General features: G+C 46.7%; 1 protein-coding gene and 1 long non-coding RNA gene across 3 annotated transcripts in view; one reads left to right on the top strand and one right to left on the bottom strand.

Moving 5' to 3' along the window:
* Positions 1-18,553, top strand: part of CAPN9 (calpain 9) — a 54,758-nt gene extending 36,205 nt beyond the window's left edge. For both annotated transcript variants that reach the window (XM_087431955.1, XM_014789043.2), the window contains 10 exons: positions 114-322; positions 3,954-3,990; positions 5,099-5,179; positions 7,166-7,223; positions 8,769-8,833; positions 9,535-9,603; positions 9,962-10,040; positions 12,028-12,144; positions 14,666-14,724; positions 17,714-18,553. In XM_087431955.1, coding sequence (XP_087288081.1) covers positions 114-322; positions 3,954-3,990; positions 5,099-5,179; positions 7,166-7,223; positions 8,769-8,833; positions 9,535-9,603; positions 9,962-10,040; positions 12,028-12,144; positions 14,666-14,724; positions 17,714-17,740 — 801 coding nt within the window. In that variant the 3' untranslated portion in view covers positions 17,741-18,553. The remainder of the gene's footprint in view (positions 1-113; positions 323-3,953; positions 3,991-5,098; positions 5,180-7,165; positions 7,224-8,768; positions 8,834-9,534; positions 9,604-9,961; positions 10,041-12,027; positions 12,145-14,665; positions 14,725-17,713) is intronic.
* LOC147916786 (uncharacterized) lies at positions 432-5,257 on the bottom strand. Its single transcript, XR_015552451.1, has 3 exons — positions 4,791-5,257; positions 4,098-4,274; positions 432-932 (listed from the first exon to the last, which is right to left on the bottom strand). It is a non-coding gene; the product is annotated as an uncharacterized LOC147916786 (long non-coding RNA).
* Positions 18,554-21,841: the final 3,288 nt, after the last annotated feature.

Raw genomic sequence — 21,841 nt, 5'->3', positions numbered from 1 at the left:
TTCTTCCTTGGCCTCACACCTGAGGCTTAATGCCCAGTCCCCAAACTGTGTCCAAAGAGCCAACACCAACAGTCCTCCCTAGAGAAACCACCCGCTTTGTGTCTCCACTACAGTGCCCCAGCAAAGATGAACACCTGAACAAGGACTTCTTCAGATACCATGCTTCCCAGGCCAGAAGCAAAACCTTCATCAACCTGAGAGAAGTCTCAGACAGGTTCAAGCTGCCCCCTGGGGAATACATCCTGATTCCCAGCACTTTTGAGCCCCATCAGGAAGCCGATTTCTGCCTGAGGATCTTTTCAGAGAAGAAAGCCATTACCCAGTGAGTAACAGGTTCAAGAGTCCCTCTTCATTTAGTGGTTCTGATATCGAACCAAGTGGGCTTGCTTCCTGGTGAGTTAAATAAGACTCTACACCAGTGGAAATTGTCTCACAAAGTAAAGTGTATTTGCAGCAAATAGGAGGCCATGAGGAATCATTTCCAAAGTCACAGCGTCCGAACAAAGGAAAGCAGGAACTTTTATTTGGTTGGGGAATGAATATTCAAAAGGGAGAGGTGGGTATTCGCTTGCACAGGCTCAGTTGGAGAACATGCCTCCACATAATGAGGCCTAAGCTCCTCCTGGAGAGATCTTTGCATTAAAAATAAGGCAAAGGTCATGGGCATAGCTCTTGTGGTGAGGCTTAGTCAGTTTCAGGATGGCTGGTGGTTCCATCTCCCTTGAGTGCCTGCCTTGGTAGTTTCAGTATGACTGCTGGTTATATCCACTTAACACACAAAAGGAAAAGAAACAACTTGAAAAAATGGTTAATTGCTTCCAAATCCACCTTTGAGTTTCTCAAGGCACCTAGTCAGTGACAGTTCCTTCACAGAGAAGTCACCAGGGGTCTGTTGGAACCATGACCCCATTCTTCCCTTTTCCATGATCGACCTGAAAAACCAGGCAGGAGAGTTTCTTAATCCGTTTGAAAAGCAGGATATATTTCCATTTTAGTTCCACTCCTCCCCTCCCCCAAGCATACCATTAAAAAGTTGCTCTCCAACTGCTCCCAGAATCATGCTCACAAGACCCTCTTGGGTGGAGCCCTTTATTTTCCAGACCATATTACCAAGAAGCTTCTGCAGTGGGAGCCACATTTAGGGGATGCTAGACTTATTTCTGTGCACAGTGCAGGGAGTGGCTATTGCAGGTTGCAAAAATGATACGTTCTTTCAGCTCCAATTTAAATAAACATTGGCAGGGCCGGCCCCGTGGCTTAGCAGTTAAGTGTGTTCGCTCCGTTACTGGCAGCCCAGGTTCGGATCCCGGGAGCGCACTGACGCACTGCTTCTCTGGCCATGCTGAGGCCGCATCCCACATACAGCAACTAGAAGGATGTGCAACTATGGCATACAACTATCTACTGGGGTTTTGGGGAAAAAAAAAGAGGGAGGATTGGCAATAGATGTTAGCTCAGAGCCGGTTTTCCTCAGCAAAAAGAGGATGATTAGCATGGATGTTAGCTCAGTGCTGATCTTCCTCACACACACAAAAAAAACTTTAAATAAACGTTGGCACATTGTTTTGAGTTGGTCTCAGCCTATAGCTAGTGATGCTGGTGGCTAGGAATGCCTGAGGCACTGGTCTGCGCCTGGTGTGGCGAGCCCCAACAGACATTTCCCCGGTGGATCAGAGCCAGTGTTGTGGCTGGACCGGCCCTTGTGGTTCTTATTATGATTTCAAGACACTCCTCAGCAACAACCATTAGGAAACTTTGAAAAAACAAGGTTTACTACTCACAAGTGCTGGAGGACACACCGCAAGCCTGGGGCCATGTAGCAATGTCATGGGGAGAGAGAGAGCGCGCACCTGGGGTTCTGCTTTTACTGGGGTGGAGGGTGGGGAGCCTAGGGTTTTGTGGGTTCACTCTTTATTGCTGTGTTTAAAACATCAGAGTGAGAATTAAAGCGCCGGAAGGGAAAAGCAAGCCGTCAGTCAAATGGTCAGCTATCTAGGTCACCAGAGCTTTCCCAATAAAAGGGCACTCCCCGGGTGGGGCGGCCTGGCTCTTTATCCAGTGGTGTAGCTGGCAATGTGTTTATTTGAGATGAATGTCTTTGAAGTGGACACCTTGGCAATCAAAAGCTTAATGTCAGGAGCTTACATTATAATCAGAAAAGCTGATTGCCCGGTGCTTACGCTACACAGTCTGCCCACTCTTACGTAGGTGACGTCCTGCCACTTCTCCTTGGCAACGTCAACAAAGTTATTTTGTATCAGGTACTTCCATGGAAAAAATTTCCCATTACTGCCCATTTGCCATTAGTTGCTCTCTGGCAGAGAAAAAAATGGTTCAAGATACAAGAGTCCATTTCTTTTCCCAGTGGAGACATTCTAGGGATTGCAGAGAATGGCAAATCTGTTAGTTCTGTATTTAAGCTAGATCAACCCCAACAAGGGACTGACCTGAGACAAGTTAGAGACAGCTGGGACCACATGGCCTGCTCTGTTTTTATCTCTTATTTAGTGGGATAGAATTGGATTGGTGGCAGCAGTGAGAAGACTCCCAATTATAAAGTCTGGTTGAGTTTCCCAAGCTGATTACAACAGGCATGGTTCTTTCTCGTCAGCTAATAGAAGCAATCAAGTCTTTAGTTTTAAAAAACTCTGCGGGAGAGTTGTTCTCCAGTCTTTTCCCAGATTAGTACAAGCTGAGGATGAATCTCCCAGTATCTGCCCACACACAGCACCCCACGCAAGATCCACGCAGATTGGCAACTCTTGTGGGTACAAGAACGAGAGAGAGAAGCCAGGCTGTGCCAGTCTTACTCTGTGTCCTCTGTCCTGTTGGTGGGTGAGGTCAGAGTCCTCGGCATTTATAGGCAGCTTTTGTGTGGCAAAGCTAACTCCATACTCACACTCGCCCTGAACAAGATCCTTTAATCTGCTGTGATATTGAGCCTGAGTCAGCTCTGTAGCTCGGTGACAGAAGAGCCACATTAAGCTCTATTTCCATCAGTTTAGTTCTCATGAGAGGGTCCCAAACAATGATAAAAAAGCTCTACAGCCTTCTGTGTGAGTGCCGGGGTGAGGAGGAAGGGGGGCTACCCTGGTCCCGTCTTACTGTGTGCTGATTTGTATTCCTTTTGAGTTTTTAGCAGTGTTTCTTTGGGAGTGCTTCAGGTTTTAATCTAGAATATTGGATTCTTCCAAATGATTTTAGTATCAACAAAAGCTGAAGCCTGCTCCTCCTCTCTGTATTACTGCTTTCCAAATGCTGTGGGTTCCCCTAATATGTTCCCCTAAATATGCAAAATAAACATATTTCCAGTATTTTTCTTCTTTTTCCCAAACATAAGCACGCAAACACACAGCCCTTAGCCACCGCCCCCTCTCCATGGGCGTAAGGATTTACATCCATGGAGAGGGGCCAGGGAAAAGGACGCAGCTCCAAGGCAGTCTTGTTGTTCTGACTCAGCTTGCTCTATAATCTTTTAAAATCCACCCCCCCAAATGATTAACCCTCCATAGGCTGAATGACTGTCTCCAATGAACTGTTGCTCCTTTGAAGATGTATAGTTTATGCCGAGTGTGTAATGAAACTGCTCAGCTGTGGGTCTGCTCTGCTTTTCTATGTCACACTTCATAAATATCCCTTGTTAAAACACACCCAGGAAATAGAGAGGGACTGCTGGCTTAGCTTCTTTTCCTTCTAGAAGCCCAGAATTTACAAGTGTTCCTTAAATGATAGCTAAACAGCCTCCCTCTTCTTTTCATGCTGGGCAGGGTCTGAGTGATGTGGGGAGAGAGAGGTCAGTGCAGGGGGTCTGCAGACCCTGTGAAATGTAAACATCAGTGAAAAAGAAGGGCTTCAATGGGACAGAACCTTCCAATACCTCTGGGCCCTTTATGGCTGCAGATTCTAATGAGAAAGGTAATCCACGTGAGCCAGTGTGTTTTTTGCCTCCACAGGGACATGGATGGAAGTGTCGACATTGACCTTCCTGAGGTGAGCCTTCTCGTGTTACTATGGAGGGTGGGATTCAGTGACTGTCCTGGAACCTGTCCTTCTAACCATAGCATCATGTAAAACTTTGAAGTTCAGGGAATGGTTACCTGCGATCAGGTAAGCGTCTTGATTCTAATCTCCTGGAGAACGAGACTTGTGCCTTCTAGTCCCTGATGTCCCAGCGGGCTGCAGCACGGGAACCAGGTGGGTGCTCGGTAGAAAGCTCTGTTTGGAGTGATCTTTCTCTCTGCTACCGACTCTCTCTGTTCCCTGAGAGGCAGCTGCTGCTTAGGAAAGGGATGGAATATCCTTAAAATGTATTCAGTTTAAGAAAAATATTCAATAAAAAGAAAACGAGAGAGGCCGGTAGATCTTTTACTGCAGGTTGGAGGGGAACACATTACTTCTTCCCTACATTGTGTGTTGTAGGGAGGAGCTGGCTGGTTTTATACTTGTCCAAGGGCTGTGAGACTTTCAAGAGGTGCTGAGGTGTAGCCAGCACAGTCTGACACTTCCAAAGTCAGCAGTGATCTGCTTTGGAGGGGGGAACTTGCTGCTCCTTGCTGCCCTCTCTGGGTTGTGGCTTATTAATGAGGTCAAAAGCAAAACAAGACAGAACACCCAAAACTGAGCTCTTTCCATCCACCAGGCCCGGTGCTCCGTGCTAGAAACAGACTCCTGCCCTCAAAGATTTTACCACCTATCACGATAGATGATTAAGCAAGTAACTACAGTCACGGGTGGTGAGTGGTGAGACAGAGGAAGTGCAGGGAGTGGCGTCCCCCTGGCCGGGACCCTACCTCAGGCAGGAGTCTGGCCTCCTTTAGTGTGCTCGGTCCCTTTAGTGGGCCAGGAAGCTCAATGAGTCCCTCTAAGAAGTCCTTCCAGACTCTTCTTCTAAAAAGCCTTCACAAGGAGTCGAGACAGCCGTTCGTAATGCTCCAGGCCAGTTCTGAGCTCCAGCAAACAGCTCATAAGGTCCCGGCTTCTCCCACGGGGCAGCACCACCTCCAGCCCAGGCCTCTACTTCTTTGCTATTCCTTTGGGAAAGCAAATGTCAAGTTTCTTTTTTGTGGCTCAAATGTAAGTTCCTCTGGTTAATTTTCAGCCTCCAAAGCCGACTCCACCTGGCCAAGAGACAGAGGAGGAACAGCAGTTCCAGGCCCTGTTTGAGCAAGTGGCTGGTGAGGTATGGCTGCCCTTGATCCCCCGCCGTGCTGAGGGGCCTGCTTCCCGCCCAGGGGCGCAGGAAGGTGATCATCAGCAACACTTACCAGAGGGATGGCGCCGAGGAGGCAGGGTGGAGCTAGTCGCAGTGATATCAGCCCCGGTCGTCTGAGAGGCCCTAGAGACTGCCTCCTCCACAGCACCTCTCACACCATCTGCCACAGGTGACGGGGCAATAGCACCCAAAGGAGGTCAGACCAGCCCAGAAGCTTTTCGTGGGAGGCTAGAGAAGGCCTTAAAGAGGTGGCTTCTTTGAACTCTGCCCAGAAATCGCTGCCTTTAGAATGCTCTCTCTGCTCTGGTCGAAGGTGGTGTTGTTCAGGGAGGCCACCATTACATTGCAAACATGTACCAGCACTTTGTCCATTAACACCAGAGGCGTGACCAGGTTTGGCAGCTGCAGGCGGGGGCCAGCCACTGGGGAGGGAGAGTGTCCCCGACTTCCTGCCCTTTGCCCCTCTCTGCCCCATTCCTGCCCTCTCAGTTGCTCAGCTTGTTTCTTGGGGGCTCTGGCCACTCCTGGGGGACCTGGGTCTTCCCTGCCCCTGCCCCAGCCTCTGGCCTCCTAGAAACTGCCCTATCCTGTTCCCTTGAAGGCTCTCAGTTGGTAGCCATAAATAACATTAGCCTGATAAACCAATTCATGGCAAGGTGCTAATGACTCTATTAGCCGCCTTCCCTTGCCTGCTCCTGAATTATAAAAAATGGGTGACACCAAACCTGGGAGAGGAAGCCCTAATGGTGGGATTTAGGCACTGTCAGGGAGGTCAGGGGGACTTGGGGATGATATTCTGGGGTGGAGAAAAGTGGGGACCCATGTGACTTTGTTTAAACCACAGCAGGCAGAGCAGCCATCAGGTCTCCTTCCCAGGGCCAACCATAGCCTGGGGCAGGGTGGAGCACCTGTGAGGCGTGGAAGGGAGCTGTAAATTTGCAGCTTCAGGCGCCATCGATTGGAGGAGTGGCCTGGGTGAGCCTCTCCTCCTAGTTGAGGAGGTATGTGAGGAGGGACAGAAGTTGCCAGAAATGGAGATCCAGACTTGGAAGGGAAGCAGCGAATGTTGCAGGAGATTCATTCCACCTTTATTCACAACCAAAAGCACCTCCAGAGTTTAGTTGTTCGGTCCTAGTCCTGCTCTTCTTCCAGCCAGCCTATGACTTGGACTCCATCCTTCTTGCCTCTTCCGCTCAGTGGGGGCTTGAGCTGGATCAGCAACTCTTCGCCAGGGCTGAACATCCCAAACCCCCATTCCCCAGGCCTCAGAAGCTCCAGGGGCGAAGCCTGCGCAGGCACATGTGAAAATAACTCCACAGGTGATGGTGTTGCACACTCCTAGTTCAAAACCCTGGGCAAAATGAGCCCTAAGTCAGTGCTACTCAAACTGTCCTGTACATAAATATCACCTAGGCATCCTGGAAAATGCAGATTCCTCGGTAGGAGGTCTGGGGCAGGGCCTGAAACTCTCCATTTCTAACAAGCTTCTAAGTGCTGTAAATGCTGAGATTCAGTAGCATTTAGTGGACAGCCTTAGATCAATGGTTCTGAGATTCACCCCTAGAGGTTTTGAAAATAATCAATGAGCCACACTCCCCGGTATTCGGATTGAAATGGTCCCTGGGGTAAGCCTCGGTGTAGGCATTTTTTAAAGCTCTCCAGGTGATGCTGCTTTGCAGAGGCGTGGAGACTCAGACCCAAAAGTCCTCTAACATACGCACCGTCTGGGGAGCTTCAGCTCAGGGGTCGGGAAGCGTGCTTTGCCCAGTTTTCTCATCCTTTCTGGGACGGGAAATAAGCGGGCTGCAGCCACTGAGGAGATGGGCACATGGATCTGCAGCAGGTCCTGAGGGCCTGGTCTATCATTTGAGCCAAATCAAGCTCAGAACTGAGAGAAACTCTAACAAAGAAGGTGCTAAAGGCCATAAAAAGCAACTGTCTCCACTTTCACAGGACATGGAGGTGACAGCAGAGAAACTTGAATATGTTTTAAATGCTGTGCTGCAAAAGAGTAAGTGCTCAGACCCACCATCCAGCGGGGACCCCAGGGCTCCTATGGAGGGGACTTGTGACATGTGATGGCATGCTGCCTGGGTCCCCTCCAGCTCCCTCAGGCTCCCTGCTCCTCAGAGCCACAGACCTGCTTTCCAGGGCTGACCTTTGGTACACTTTAAAAAGAGCTTTCATTGCTTATTTCTTGATTACAAAAAATGAGGGGGGGTTACAATAGAAAATTCCAAAAAATGCAGAAAAGCCTAATGACAAAGATGAAAATCATCAATAATCTTACCACCCATAAATAACCACTGTTATCCTACATGTGTGTGTGTCTTCGTGTTTGTATATGTGTATGTGTAGTCTGTGTGTCTCTATGTGTCTATGCGTGTGTGTATGTACGCACACGTAAGTGGTTTTAAATTATAGATACAATTTTATTTTTTAATATAACAGCTTTGAGATATAGTTCGCCTACTATACAATTCACCCATTTAAAGTATACAATTCAGTGGTTTTTAGTATGTTCACAGAGTTGTACAACCATCACCACAACCAATTTTAGAACATTCCATCACTCCACAAAGAACCCCTATACCCAGTAGCAGTCACTGCCCACTTCCCCCAGCCCCTGGCTATCACTCTACTTCTTGTTTCAATAGATTTGCCTATTTTGGACTTTTCATATAAAAGGAGTCATATAATATGTGGTCCTTTGTGGCTGGCTTCTTTCACTTAGCATAATGTTTTCCATGTCCATCCATGTTGTAACATGTGCTGGGACTTCTGCATTCCTTTTTACAGCCAGATAACATTCCATTGTATGACTACACCAGGTTTTGTTTATCCATTTATCCACTGATGGACATTTGGGTTGCTGCCACTTTTTAGCTATTATGAATATGCTGCTATGAACATTCATGTACAAGTTTTTTGTGTGGACATGTGTTTTCATTTCTCATGGGTATATAGCTAAGAGAATTGCTGGGTTACATGGTAACTCTATATTTAATGTTATAAGGAATTGCCCAACTATTTTCCAAAGTGATTCTTTTACATCTCCACTAGTCATGTATGAGTGTTCAAATTTCTCCAATAATTTTAAATCATGCCTTTTAAACTCAGTTTTTATAAGCATTTCCCCAGGTCATCAAATATGCTTCAAAAACATGATTCTGAGGTATTGTGTAATATTCCATCATATAGACATCACCTAACTTATTGCCCATACCTTTCCATTGGTCATTTATATCATTTCTAAATTTTTGCCATTATAAATAACCCAGTGATAAAAATCTTAATTTGTAATTCTTTGCTTGGGATTCTTAAAACTAGAATAAATGGGTGGAAGGATATTCCCATTTTTAAGGCTTTTTTCATATTTTGCAAATTTTCCTCCCAAAAGGTCATGTCAGTTTCTACTCTCACCAGCATCCTAGGAGTGACCACGTCTTCACCCTCACCAGCCCCAGATCTAACCACATTGTTAGACTTTCAGCAGACAAGAATAGGTTTATCTTCTCAGGGGTTGACTGAATTCTGCTCTCCTGTGTGCTTTCAGAAAAGGACATCAAATTCAAGAAACTCAGCCTGATTTCCTGTAAAAACATCATTTCTCTAATGGATGTATCCTTCCAAATACAGAGGCAGAAACAGATGTTCAGTGTTTTTCTATAGTGCAGACCTTCCTAGAATGTGGCATCCTTAACCAATAGGATAGTCTTCTTCACAGAGGATAACCAAAGCCTGGGAGACTCCTGGTGCTAGAGGTGGAAAGGAATCAAGGCACAGACTGTCCAGTGGGGGCAATGTTATTGAAGGGATGTGGGGATCTTGTTGTCACTTTGGGGTCCTGTCCAAGGGAATGAAGAGCTTTTTTGAGTGTGCTGTTTCAAAACTTCTGGTGGGGGCCAGCCCCGGTGGCCTAGTGGTTAATTTCAGTGTGCTCTGCTTCAGCGGCCCAGGTTCAGTTCCTGGGTGCCAACCTCCACTACTCATCTGTCGGTGGCCATGCTGTGGTGGTGGCTCACATGCAAAAAGAGGAAGATTGGCAACAGATGTTAGCTCAGGGCGAATCTTCCTCAGCAAAAAAAAAAAAACAACAAAACTTCTGGTGCCATCTCCATCTGACCTCTTCCATGTTCCCTCTTCAGAAATTCATGGTTTAATAATTAAAGCACTTCCCTCAGAGCCCTGAATCTGTGTCACCCATGTCACCAATGCCAGCCCATTACCACCCCCCACCAAAGTCCCAGGCCTGAAGTCCCTCGAGGAGCCTTGGGTTGAAAAGCCGCTCACATCTTCCTTCCTTAACACGCTCGGCACAGACCAGTGGCAACGGGAAGCTGGAGTTCAGTGAATTCAAAGTGTTCTGGGACAAACTGAAGAAGTGGACAGTAGGTAACCTGGCCAGTGCATGGCCTCTGGGGGATTCTAGAAGCTTAGAGCAGAAGGGGATTTTAAAAGGCCAAGGTGCTGCAGGCTAGAGGATTTTATTCGAAAAGGGCGGAAAGGAAGAAATCATGATAGAAGCCCAATACTTTATTCCGAGACTTAGGGAAATACCGCAGTGCTTCCGCCCAAATGAAAAGGAAAACAAAAGGGACCAACTCCTTCTGGAGGGCCTGACCCAGCCATCGGCTCTTGGGGCCCTTGTGAGGAATCTCTCCTACGCTGGCCATCCCCCAGTTACTTCTATCGATGGTGCCCTCTGGTGCTTTCTCGTTCTCAATGCCTCTGCTCTCCTCCCCTTAGAACCTTTTCCTTCAGTTCGACGCTGACAAATCCGGCACCATGTCCTCCTACGAGCTGCGGACTGCCCTGAGAGCCGCAGGTAAAGAGAAGTCTGGGTGTCAGGTGCAGGCTGACTGCTGCCAGGTACCATCTGTGGGTGGGCACAGCCCTAGGAGGTGGCTGGTCTCTGACCTGAGTTGATGTTTCTTAAGGTCATGGCACTTTTAGTGACAGAGCCAGGCCTCAGAATCAGGACTTGCTCGCTCACTTGAGGGCCCATGTTTTAAACCCTGTGCAGTACTGGCAGGAATCTTTAAAATGCACCCACTGAGGATGAACTTTGCCTGACCCCCAAAGGCCTCTCAGCCTCTGATCAAGTTTTCTGGCCAAACAGAGTCCATGTGACCTTTTGGTGGCAAGCCACAGTACTTCCAAACCTCTAATTCCTGCTTTCAGATGGTGACTATCACGGACAAGGCAGGGCATAGGGCATGCTCAATCCCATGGTTTGTGGTCAGGGAGGAGCTCACAGAGCTCATGTATCCTCTGCCACCTATGTCCCTGCAGGCTGAATCCAAACTGGATGATTTGGTCGTAGTTTATAACTGACTCCCTGCACAAAGGATGCGTTCTAGGTGGCGTTCCTAACCCTCCGGCCATCACTGCTGTGGCAGCCTGAGTCTCTGGGGCACAGCTGTCCTTTGCATACAGCCTTGATGTCAACATCCACTGCAGCCCACAGCGCCCCGCCAAGCTGCACGGCATTTCCAGAAAGCATCCTTCATAGATATGCCCTCTGGGCCCTGCCAAAGCTTGTAATCTGGTTCCCTGCTGGGTAAACCAAATATTTGGAAACACTGACAGCTTCATGGTCTGATACAGGAACAGAATGTACAAAATCAGGACCAGCTTGGAACCTATGTGAGGGTGAAGAAAACAAGATTAGTCATACGTGTGGAGAGTACCACAGAGAAGGTCCTGATTTTCTTAGGGGCTGGTGACTCTGTTTCTAGGGCAGGAGGACAGAGCAGGGGACTAAGGGAGCCCTTCAGAGAGGAGAGGTGTGACCAAGTCATTCCTATCCTGACTTGAGGAGGGGGAGGGATTGCTCCCCCTGCTCCTCCAGCCCCATCCAGAGCAGATGTCAGGATTCTGGGCATCACCAGCAGCCAGCACCACTGTGCTGGCTCCAGAAACTGTGCTCTGCATCTGACTGGCCTCCTCCTCTGTCTGGAATTTGGACTGAGGAGGCAGGAAGACCCCATGTGGACTTCTAAGCAATATTTTGAACATTTCCTGGGAAGTGAGCATGTAGGCTGAAATGAAAGAGGGATAAAGTCATCCTAATGATGCTGGTTAGAAATCAAAGCATTAATTATTGGCTCTAAAAGGAACTTTCCCTTGTCTAAACCCCTCATTCAGCAACTGAGGAAACCAAGCCCAGAAAAGTGAAGCATACTGCCCCTGGCCCGAGCAGCACCCGGGCTCAAATCCAGTCCCCGGCTCCAGCCTGGCGTTCTCACTCCATCATGGATGTGCTTGAATTAGCCTCTGCACTGCCTCATTCAGTGGGGGGAGCAGCAGCCCTTCTGACACACGTGATTTCTAGAGCCTTCAACACCTTTGGGTTAAAATGCCCTTGAGAAACATCCACCTGTTGCAGGTGTCATGGCTGGAATCCTCCTAGTCCCAGCAGAAGCTGGAAGTGAGTTCAGACCGAGAGGGGAGGCTGGTGCGGGAGTGCGACTCAGCCACCGTCCGGCATTAGGTTCCCCCAAGCGAGGCTTCCTGAAAAGTCAGCAAGACACGATGGGTGATGTGGGCATCGAAACCAAGACCCCAAACTCATTAAACTCAGAAGGTACACCTATGAGTTCACCAGCATCGCCTCAACATAGACACACACTGTCACCCCACATTCACACTGAGGACAGCAGCCCCCGCTGGGTCTGGGAAGCTGCACTTTACAAGAGGAACTCTGGCTCCCTTTCCTTAGTTCGCCCCTCTGCTGACAGAGTGCTCCCCGATGCACCCCTTGGGGCTCGGCCAGGCTGTGGCAGGACAGTGTCTCCTCACTCTTCTCACAGGCTTCCAGCTGAGCAGTCACCTCTTGCAGCTGATCGTCCTCAGGTACGCGGATGAGGAGCTCCAACTGGGCTTTGATGACTTCCTCAACTGCATGGTCCGGCTGGAGAACGCGAGCCGTAAGTGTCCTCGCCTTGGGGAGAGTCCACCTCCCCTCAGTCACCTTCCAGGCACATGTGAGAAACAACCTGCCAAAAATTACATCAAGGACAGGCCACAGAGAGCCATTGTCAGATGGTGGTTAGCTGAGGGGAGAGAAAGTGTGTCTTCTCTGCAGTGCATTCATTATAATAGTCATATAATAGTCAATATATGAATCCACAGTGTCTTTGCGGGAGGATGATGGGGTGGGGGTGGGGTTCCTGCCTCATATCTGAGGAAAGGTCGATTTCAGATCAAATCCCATCATGGCACATAGGATCAGAAGAGTCTCCCTCACCCCACCCAACCCCCATCCCTCTGTCCCCCTCCCTCTCTCTCCCCCCTGCCTTTGTGTTTTGAAGGACTTGACACTGACCCAGCTATTTCAAACAAGATTTGTTAGCCCAAGAAGAGAAAGATATTATGTAGGTGGTCTTTAGAGTGTGCAGGTTATTGTCATATCGACCCCGCCCCTCACAAGGTGGTCACAAAGTTGAAGCTGAAAGAAGCGCATCCAGGGGCCTGTAACTCAGCACCAGGGCAGCTGCCATGGGGGTGCCATCTGTGCAGGCACATGAGGCCCACACTGCCAACGACGCCCATGTTTGATTTAACATTCCAGGGTCACCACTTTGAATTTTAATAATTTCTGAACAAGGGGCCCCATCTTTCTATTTTGCACTGGGCCCCACAAATTATGCAGCCAGTCTTGCTTGGCATTTTCTAAAGTATGTTTGATAGGTGACTTCAAAGCACTTGCTAAACCAAGACAGCGTCTGTACTTCTCAGTTCCATGGTGCTAGAGCTCCTTCTGCTTCTTTTGTGAGGCTTAGAATACATGTCTGTAGTTAGTTGTTTGAAGCCTGTCTCCACTAGACTGTAAGCGCCAGGAGAGCTGTACTTAGGGGACAAGCAGGGCGTACATGGTGACTGATAATGTTGATTTCAGAGAGGCAAGCAGGTCCTGAAGGCCTTGTACGTCAAGCCAGGAGACTGGACTTTCTCTAGGGGGGTTACCAGGAGCTAGTGAGAGGAGCACTTTAGAAAGATCCTCCTGAGAGGTGGTCACTTATTTCTTACAGGGTGGTCAGACTGACCTAGAAATAATGAGATATGATAGCTTCTCTTCTCTCATTGCCCTTTTCCTTTCTAACCCCCCTCAGGCCCAATCCTTTCCATCAGGGGGTTCTCAGCTTGTTCTTATAATTGAGGAGTGGCAGGGAAAAGGCACTTTTGTCTTAACATCATCTACTCTGGGGAAACATTTAAAAATACCAAGGCTGGGGCTTTACCCCAGGATTATTTTAACATTTTTTTGTAGAAATTTTTAATCATGTACTTAAGTATAAAGAATAATAATCAGTCCCCTTGTGTCCTCCACCAGTGCTTCTCAAACGTTGCCACACATTGCAATCCCTGGGAGAGCTTAAAAAAATTTTGATGACCAGGCTGCACAGTAGACCAATTAAATTAGAATCTAGGGGGTGGCACACACCATCAGTATTTATGAACATTCCCCAAGTGGTTCCAGGGCCTCATACCCAGCCTCAACAATTATCATCTTGCTGATCGTTTTCATTTGTTCCCCTAACACATTTTTTTCTGAGTTACTTAATAATGGATCTCAGAAATTCAGTCCTTTTATCTGTAAATATCTCGAAGAGATAGACTTGTTTTTAGCATAATTGTCATGCCATTTGCACACTAACAAAATTCTCAGTAAGTCCTCACGTCGTCTGAGAGCCAGTCCATGCTGAAACTGCCCAGGCCATCTTGCACATTTGCCTGCTTGTGTCAGGATGCATCCACTGTGTTTGGCTGTTGGGTTCTGTCTGTTTTGTTCTGTGACGATCCCTTCCCCCTTTTCATTATATTTTTAAAGCTCCCTGGATGAGTCTCAGGTGAAGGAGGGTTTATCAGCTCCATCTCTTCGACTAAGATGGGGAGACTGAGGCCCAGAGAGGAAAGTAACTGTCTCAGGTTATTCGGTGCAGTAGAGGTGGCATCCGGCTCAGACTGGCTCTCTCTCCTACCCTGGCTCTTCCCACATGTGGGAGCCCCTACAGTGCTTACCTTCTTATAAGGGACTCATAGAGATTGAACAGCTTTCAAGACTCATGCAAAACTTTATATACATGTGCTTTTTTTCTGGGGAGAAGGTCCATGGATTGCAAGGGCTCTGGAGACCCCAAAAGTTAAGTTAGGGGAGATGTTTTGGATCCAGGAGCTGGCTGGCCAACTGGCATATTGTAGATGACAGCACATGCCATCCAATGCTAAGGCCACTGGGTTCTGCCATCACAGGGATTCAAGAGGCTTCCACCAGGTAAGAGAAATCCCCATTCAGTGGCCCTGAGTCTGGCCTGCCACTCTAGAAGATCCTTGCTACCACCAGATGGAGCAGCTCCTCTGCAGAAGGCCCCACAGTGGTGGGGAGATAATTAAGCCTGGTGAAGGACTGTCCCCACAGTGATGCTTTCCTCGTGTCTCTCCTATTAGGGGTGTTCCAGGCCCTCAGCACCAAGAACAAGGAGTTCATTCATCTCAACATAAACGAGGTAGGACCAAGCCACACTTTCCGCTCAGGGACCCTGCCAGAGCTAGGCAGAGCCCACGCTCCATAAACGTTTGCTGAATGCATGATTGTGTGTGAAGGTTAACATTTAGCCGTGGGGGTAATGACAACAATAAAATTGCTAGTGTTTTTGAGGTACTATTCATTTAGCAGTCAATGTAATCATTACTACAGCCCTCTGAGCTAAAGATTAATAGTATCCCCGTTTTGCAGAGGTGGAAACTGAGGCACAGAGAGATTAATTACCTGGAACAGAGTGAGCAAGCAAACCCTGCCTTCTTTTTCTTCTCTTCCTTATGCCCCATGGGCCCCTCGGCCTGCCTGCCTTCTAGCTTCCAATTTGTTAACTCCCCTTGTTCATGTTGTCCTGTGGGTCTCATAGTTCTTGAAGGGTGTGTGTATGCACACACGCACACACCTCACAAACCCTGAGAAATACACAACTTTTACCAGTTACAGGGGCTTATCACAGCAAAAATGATGGAGGCGAGAGCGTGGACCAGAGTTTCAGAGGCTTGGAAGAGGCAGCCCAGGTGTGGATAGCCCTCTCCCCACTTCCCAGAGTGTGGTCTGGGAGCGGCACGGGCACCACGTACGGGAGCTTGTTAGAAATGCAGAGAGCCACATAGTGATGGTCGGCACCAATACTGTGTCATAAACTTCAAAGTTGCTAAGAGACTAGATCTTAATTCTCACCACAAAAAAAAAATTATAATTATGTGACATGAGGAAGGTGTCAGCTAAGGCCACAGTGGTAATCCTATTGCAAAATACGTACCAAATCAACGCTTAACTTACATCTTACACTTAAACTTACACAATGTTATATGTCAATTATATCTCGATAAAATAAATAAATAAAGTAAAACAAAAAACAAACACAGAGTCAGGCCCCACCCCAGACCTGCTGAATCAGATCTCGTTTTAACGGGATCCCCAGTGATTCGTAAACGCATTAAAGCTTGAGAATGCTGCTTAGACATTCTCCTGCCCGAAGGCAGAGGGGAAACTCTGGGATGCTTTCCTTCAACAGTTTTTGTTTCCCATTTTTTCCTTTCTTTCCCTATGTCTTTCTGTTTAGCGCTGCTTTCCCTTGGACCTAATAGTAGTAAAGCCGGGCAGCCTGTGTCTCCTTCCCCATCTCTGAGCTCTTTCTCTGCCCACCCATTTCCATACTCACACCACACACATGGGCTCTTTTCCACAGTCAGTAGCGACTTTGGATTTGGGTACTATTTTATTGACTATTCCAAGTTAAAGAGAGATGACAGTGTGTATTAGACAGCAGATGGAACTCTTCCTCTTCCTGTGCTCTGATTTTAATCAATCAACCTGCTCTGTGCCTCAGTTTCCCCATTTACAGAAAGAGATCTAGGCCTTAATCTTACACCAAAAGTTTGGATTATAATAATATCATATAATTTGGCAATTTATTATGTTGACTTGTCACTGATTTTCTCATGTGCTTACCTCAGATCCCTGGATACATTATAATTTCACTGAGAACAGAAACTGGACATTTTTCTTTTCTAGTATTTTCTTTCATCTTTAGCATGTACAACACATTCAATAAATATAATTCCTCTGATTGATAACTGTATAAAACACCCCAGGATTCCAAAGAAAGATGTGCATACTCAAACTAGTCCCTTATGAAAATAAGAGGGACTCCTAGACCCCCTCATTTACTTCAAGGTTTTACCACTAATAAGCACTAAGAAAGTGTGACAGTCGCCACTTGTCCATAGTACAGGGGGAGAGTAGGCAAGTTTGGTATTCAATAGCCTCTTAGCCAGTCAAAGTCCCCAAAATACCAGAAACATGGAGGAAACATTCCATTGCTTCAGGTTCAAGGTATCACTTCCAAACCAAGTGTCCATAGGTTTAAGGGCTGGAATGAGCTCTTTATCCCATCCCCTCTCACCTCAAGCGACCCAAGTCATTTGGTGTGAGCTCTTGCCCCTAACCCATAGTTATCCCTCTCTAAGACAATAGGAAAAATCTCTGAGTCCTTTCCTTCTCCCTCTCCCTCTAAACCTGCCATCCTCAACTCTGGCTGCACATTAGCATCACTTGGGGAGATTTTAAAACTCCAATGGCCTGGCCGTACCCCAGACCAACTAAATCTAAATCTTTGGGTGTAGGACCCAAGCATTGGTAGTTTAAAAATTCCCCTGCTGGGTCCAGTGTGCAGCCAAGTTCAAGGGCCACTGTCTTGAATGCCCCTTTCCCCTCCCCCAGGAAACAGAGCCTTTCTCTCCCTGAATTGGCCTCACCTGCAGTTACTTTGCCAAAAAAGCATGTTTGTCTTCCTCCAGCCAGCCACCTCCCATAATCCTGGCCTTGGCACCTACCATGTCCAGGAAGGAGGGCACAGAGGAGAGAAAAAACCATCCCACATAATCATGTTCCACCAAGTCACCATGTTGTGATAAGAAAGCTGGTGGGGAGGAAGAAGCAGGATGAACTCAGGATAGAGGAAGTAAGGAGGAACTTCATGCTACTTCCTCACCAGTTCACTTGTAAAGAGCCCCAGACATAGAGCCTGCTTCCCTTTCCTGCAGTCCCTCCATGATAGAAGATCACCTCTCTCTTCAAGCTGAAGAGACCCCTCACCAAAGAGGAAAAGGCCCTTTACACTGCCCTGCCCAGGGTGCCTCAGGGAGACTGTCTGCTTAGACAGGGAGAAAGCACATTTCTCTCTCTCTCATACACACACACACACACACACACCATCTGCCCTTGACCTGAGCTCACTCAGAAGATGCTCAGGACCTCTGGAAAACATGAAGTGCTGAGAATTAATTAATTTTTTTTTAATGTTTCATGTCGAGGCAGAAGTCCATGTTTGCAGGCAAAACGATCAGATGGAGGAGCTCCTGTGACATAAGCAAACTGGGGCCGTTCCTGAGGCTGGTAGGGAAGTGGAGAGATAACAAGTCCTCTCTCTCTTTCTTTCTTTTTATTTTCAGTTCATCGTCTTGACAATGAACATTTGAGGCTTCTCTGGCAGGGATGCGGCCTGTCCAACTGAGTCTTGACTTTTTGACCATGAACTTCACAACGTCTCCTGGTGTAGAGCCGTCATGCCCAGGGCTCTCTCCCTTTCTGTTGTCCAACCCTCTCCCCACCATACACGCTCCTGATCTTGGAAGAATGAAATGGACTCAGCTATGCTCTTTGATTTTATGCTACTTCTTTATAAAATCACTGCCCTAACATGGCTAATGCCACCACCTGTGCCTTACATCCAGGATCAGGCATCTCGAGCCATTCCTCCCTCTACTCTTCCTACCTCATCCCATTACTAATTATTCAAAGTTCTAGTGCACAGCCCTGGCTTCACTGTAGCATCAATCATTGTACTCAAACATCCCCTACAGAGCAATGTTTTTATAAATGTGTATGTAGCCTGAGATGAGAAGGGAAAGGTATGAGGTCATGATTAAGCAGTTTCTGCATCATAAATGTGTTTCCTTATTGGGGCAAACATCAGGGAATTCTGGATGCTTACTGGTAAGACTGGTACAATGTGAAAATCTCTACCTCCTCCTCCAAGAGCTGGTAACTAAGACAGTCTCTGTCCAGTCCAGATATTCTTTGTGTCCAAAGTTTTTGGGTCAGAAAAGCCAAATGCAATATTATTTCTTCTCGGGGAGTCCAGATTCAGGTCAGACTTGATCTCATTCATCTCTACCATGATGAGGAATTACAGAGTGGAGAAGTCTTTCTCTAGCTCCTTTGACACTAGACAGGAAAACTCCACTGAACTGGAATCATGGAAAATAACATGATAAGATATTGGCTCAATAAATGCTAGGTTTCATTTTCTTTTTTTTTTTTTTTTTTTTTTTTTTTTTTTAAAGATTTTATTTTTATTCAGTTTTTTCCCCCCAAAGCCCCAGTAGACAGTTGTACGTCATAGGTTCACATCCTTCTAGTTGCTGTACGTGGGACTCGGCCTCGCGTTGGACGGAGAGGTGGTGCCTCGGGGCGCTCCCGGGATCCGAACCCGGGCCGCCAGCATCAGAGCGCGCGCACTTAACCGCCAAGCCACGGGGCCGGCCCTCATTTTCTTATTAATATACTTGTGACAGATGAGGTGGAATGGAGGGACATGCAGAGAGGGAAGTGGAGGGAATAGTTGAGATGAAGATAGAATTAGAAATGGAGCTTCATATTCCACTGCTGGGTATTTATCCAAAGAACTTGAAAACACCAATGCGTAAAGATACATGCACCCCTGTGTTCATTGCAGCATTATTCACAATAGCCAAGACTTGGAAGCAACGTAAGTGCCCATCAAGGGACGAATGGGTAAAGAAGATGTGGTATATATACACAATGGAATACTACTCAGCCATAAGAAATAATGAAATCCAGACATTTGTGACAACATGGATGGACATTGAGGGTATTATGCAAAGTGAAATAAGTCAGAGGGAGAAGGTCAAATACCGTATGATTTCCTTCATTAAGTAGTAGATAATAACAACAATAAACAAGCACATAGAGACAGAGATTGGATTGGTGGTTACCAGAGGGGAAGGGGGGGAGGGAGGAGGGTGAAAGGGATAATTCAGCACATGTGTGTGGTGATGGGTTGTAATTAGTATTTGGGTGGTGAACATGATGTAATCTATGCAGAAATAGAAATATAATGATGTACACCTGAAATTTATACAATGTTATAAACCAATGTTACTGCAATAAACAAAAAATTTAAAAAAAAAAAAAAAAGAAATGGAGCTTGATCAAAACCCTATCCCTTGACTCATGGCTAAAGATGCCAGAGCAACATGGTCTCCTCCCTCACTTCCCAACCCTTCCCAAGCTCACCCAGCTTAAGCTTGGGTGAGCAATGAATGCAGGATAGAAGCATAGTGTGATAACCATGTTTTCTAGTTTCTGTATTCGATATTTGACATCTGGGGGCCTTGCTGACTCTGGAGGGACTGCCCCTCCCAAGGCTAGTCAATTCCTAGAGATAACAAACAACTTGCTTGCAAGCATGCCTTTCATATGCAAACCAACCAAACCAGAGCCCACACCCAACCCTCCATCTCCCTTTTAGTCTCTCACACTCTGGGCCACTATCCCCCTGCCCTAATCACCCCAGGGCTAGGTACCAGACAAACAAGGAGAGCCCTTATGTCCCAGAGCCCTGAAATTATTCTAACTAGCCAATCCCCAGCCTGCTTCCCCTGCTTCACTCATTTCTTTCCACAGAAACCACAATAAAGGCTCTTGCCCAGGGTTCCTCCCCTCCCTCTGCCTTCTGACCAACCCTGGTGTTTCCCCTTGTGGCCCTGCATAGCGTGGTATGCCCCCTCCCCTTGGAATCTATGAGTACAAGAAGTTATCTTTTCAATGGCCATTGTCTCCTAAACTGTTGGCCTCAACATACTTGAATAATAATAATACCTACATTTTAAAGATTTTATTTATTCAGTTTTTTCCCCCCAAAGCCCCAGTAGATAGTTGTATGTTGTAGGGTCACATCCTTCTAGTTGCCGTACGCGGGACCCGGCCCCGGGCTGGACGGGGAAGTGGTGCCTCGGGGCGCGCCCGGGATCCGAACCCGGGCCGCCAGCATCAGAGCGCGCGCACTTAACCGCTAAGCCATGGAGCCGGCCCTCTACATTTTAAAACACATTGTTTCTCAGGTGCAGGGCTTAGGACCAAGGCTCTCTGGTGGAGTATACCAGTACAAGTACATGTCATCTGTTCTGCTTGGTCTGTGCCCAGTCTCAGTGGTTTGTGCTGCTGCCATATTGTTTGTAAGATATTGTGAACACTAACCCTGCACACAGACAGACTTGGGTGGAGGTCTTCAATATATGAGCCCTTTATCCTAGTGTCATTTCTACAGAGTGCTTTTAGGCCTTTGTGTCTAAGAGCACTCAGCTGCCTCTCCACTGATTTTTCCAGGACTTGAAAGGAGTGCGATGAACTGGGCATTCTCTTTCATCTTCCAGCTGTGTATCCCTTATTAACCTCTCTGAGACTTAGTTTCCTTAACTCTAATGGAGGGATGTAATTCCTGCCTCACAGAGATCTTGCAATGAATAAGTGAAATTGTGCATGGAAAGAACCAAGCACAGTATCTGACACGTAGCGGATGCTCAATGCAGCTAAAACCCATTCCCTTTTCTCATTTTGCAAAGAACCAGTGGCTTGTTAAATGCACAAAAGAGTTAGCTACTATCAAATTCTTTGGGGTTGCCTCTGTTCTTCATTGCAAGAATCTATGTATTACAGAACTATCAATCTTGAACTCTCAATGAGACTTTATGGATTGTTTTATGATCATGAGCCCAGAACCAAAAAAAAAATGTGTGTGTGTACACATACATATAGGTGTGTGTACGTGTATGTGTGTATTGCTTCTATTTGTTTCTGAATTACATAGTCTGATACTGACACCTGGAAACCAAGGATGGTGTTTCAGATGCATTAGTTCAATTGATATAATTAGAGAGTGATTTTGTAGCTTTAACTTCAAATCAAAAGCTTTTGAGTATAGGAGGGATAATGTTAGTTATAATACCAGAACAATAGATGTAAACTGGAACTGTTCTGGGAAAATTGAAATTTATATTTGCCCTAATTATATCCATCATCACTTATATAATAATATGCTTTAGGTCTTGACACCAAAAAAATCCATCTTCTGCTGCCTTTAACAATAATATAAATGAGCTACATGCTACTGACAAGTATATTGCTTTGTGCCAAAAATCACATGAAACACATAAGATATATACCTAGACAAATCAGAATCAAACTGTTGAAAGGAAAAGAAAAAATCTGAAAAGCAGCAAGAGATGCTCATCATGTACAAGGAACAGCAATACAATTAGCAGCTGACTTCTCTTCAGAAATAATGAATGTCAGAAGGCAGTAGAATGATATTCAAAGTGACAAAAGAAAAAGGCATTCAATCAAGAATTCTATATCCAGCAAAAAGGCAAAAATGAAGATACAATAAAGATATTCTCAGATAAACAAAGACTGAGAAAATTCATTACTAGCACACCTGCCGTAGAGGATCTTTCAGGGTGAAAGGAAATGACACCCAAGGATAACTTGAATTTGCA

The sequence above is a fragment of the Ceratotherium simum genome, chromosome 6, assembly GCF_057802395.1.
Source record: "Ceratotherium simum simum isolate JZ-2026a chromosome 6, ASM5780239v1, whole genome shotgun sequence".
NCBI classification, from domain to species: Eukaryota; Metazoa; Chordata; class Mammalia; order Perissodactyla; family Rhinocerotidae; genus Ceratotherium; species Ceratotherium simum.
Note: the sequence above shows the minus strand (reverse complement) of the source record. Positions and strands in the feature narration are given on the sequence as shown.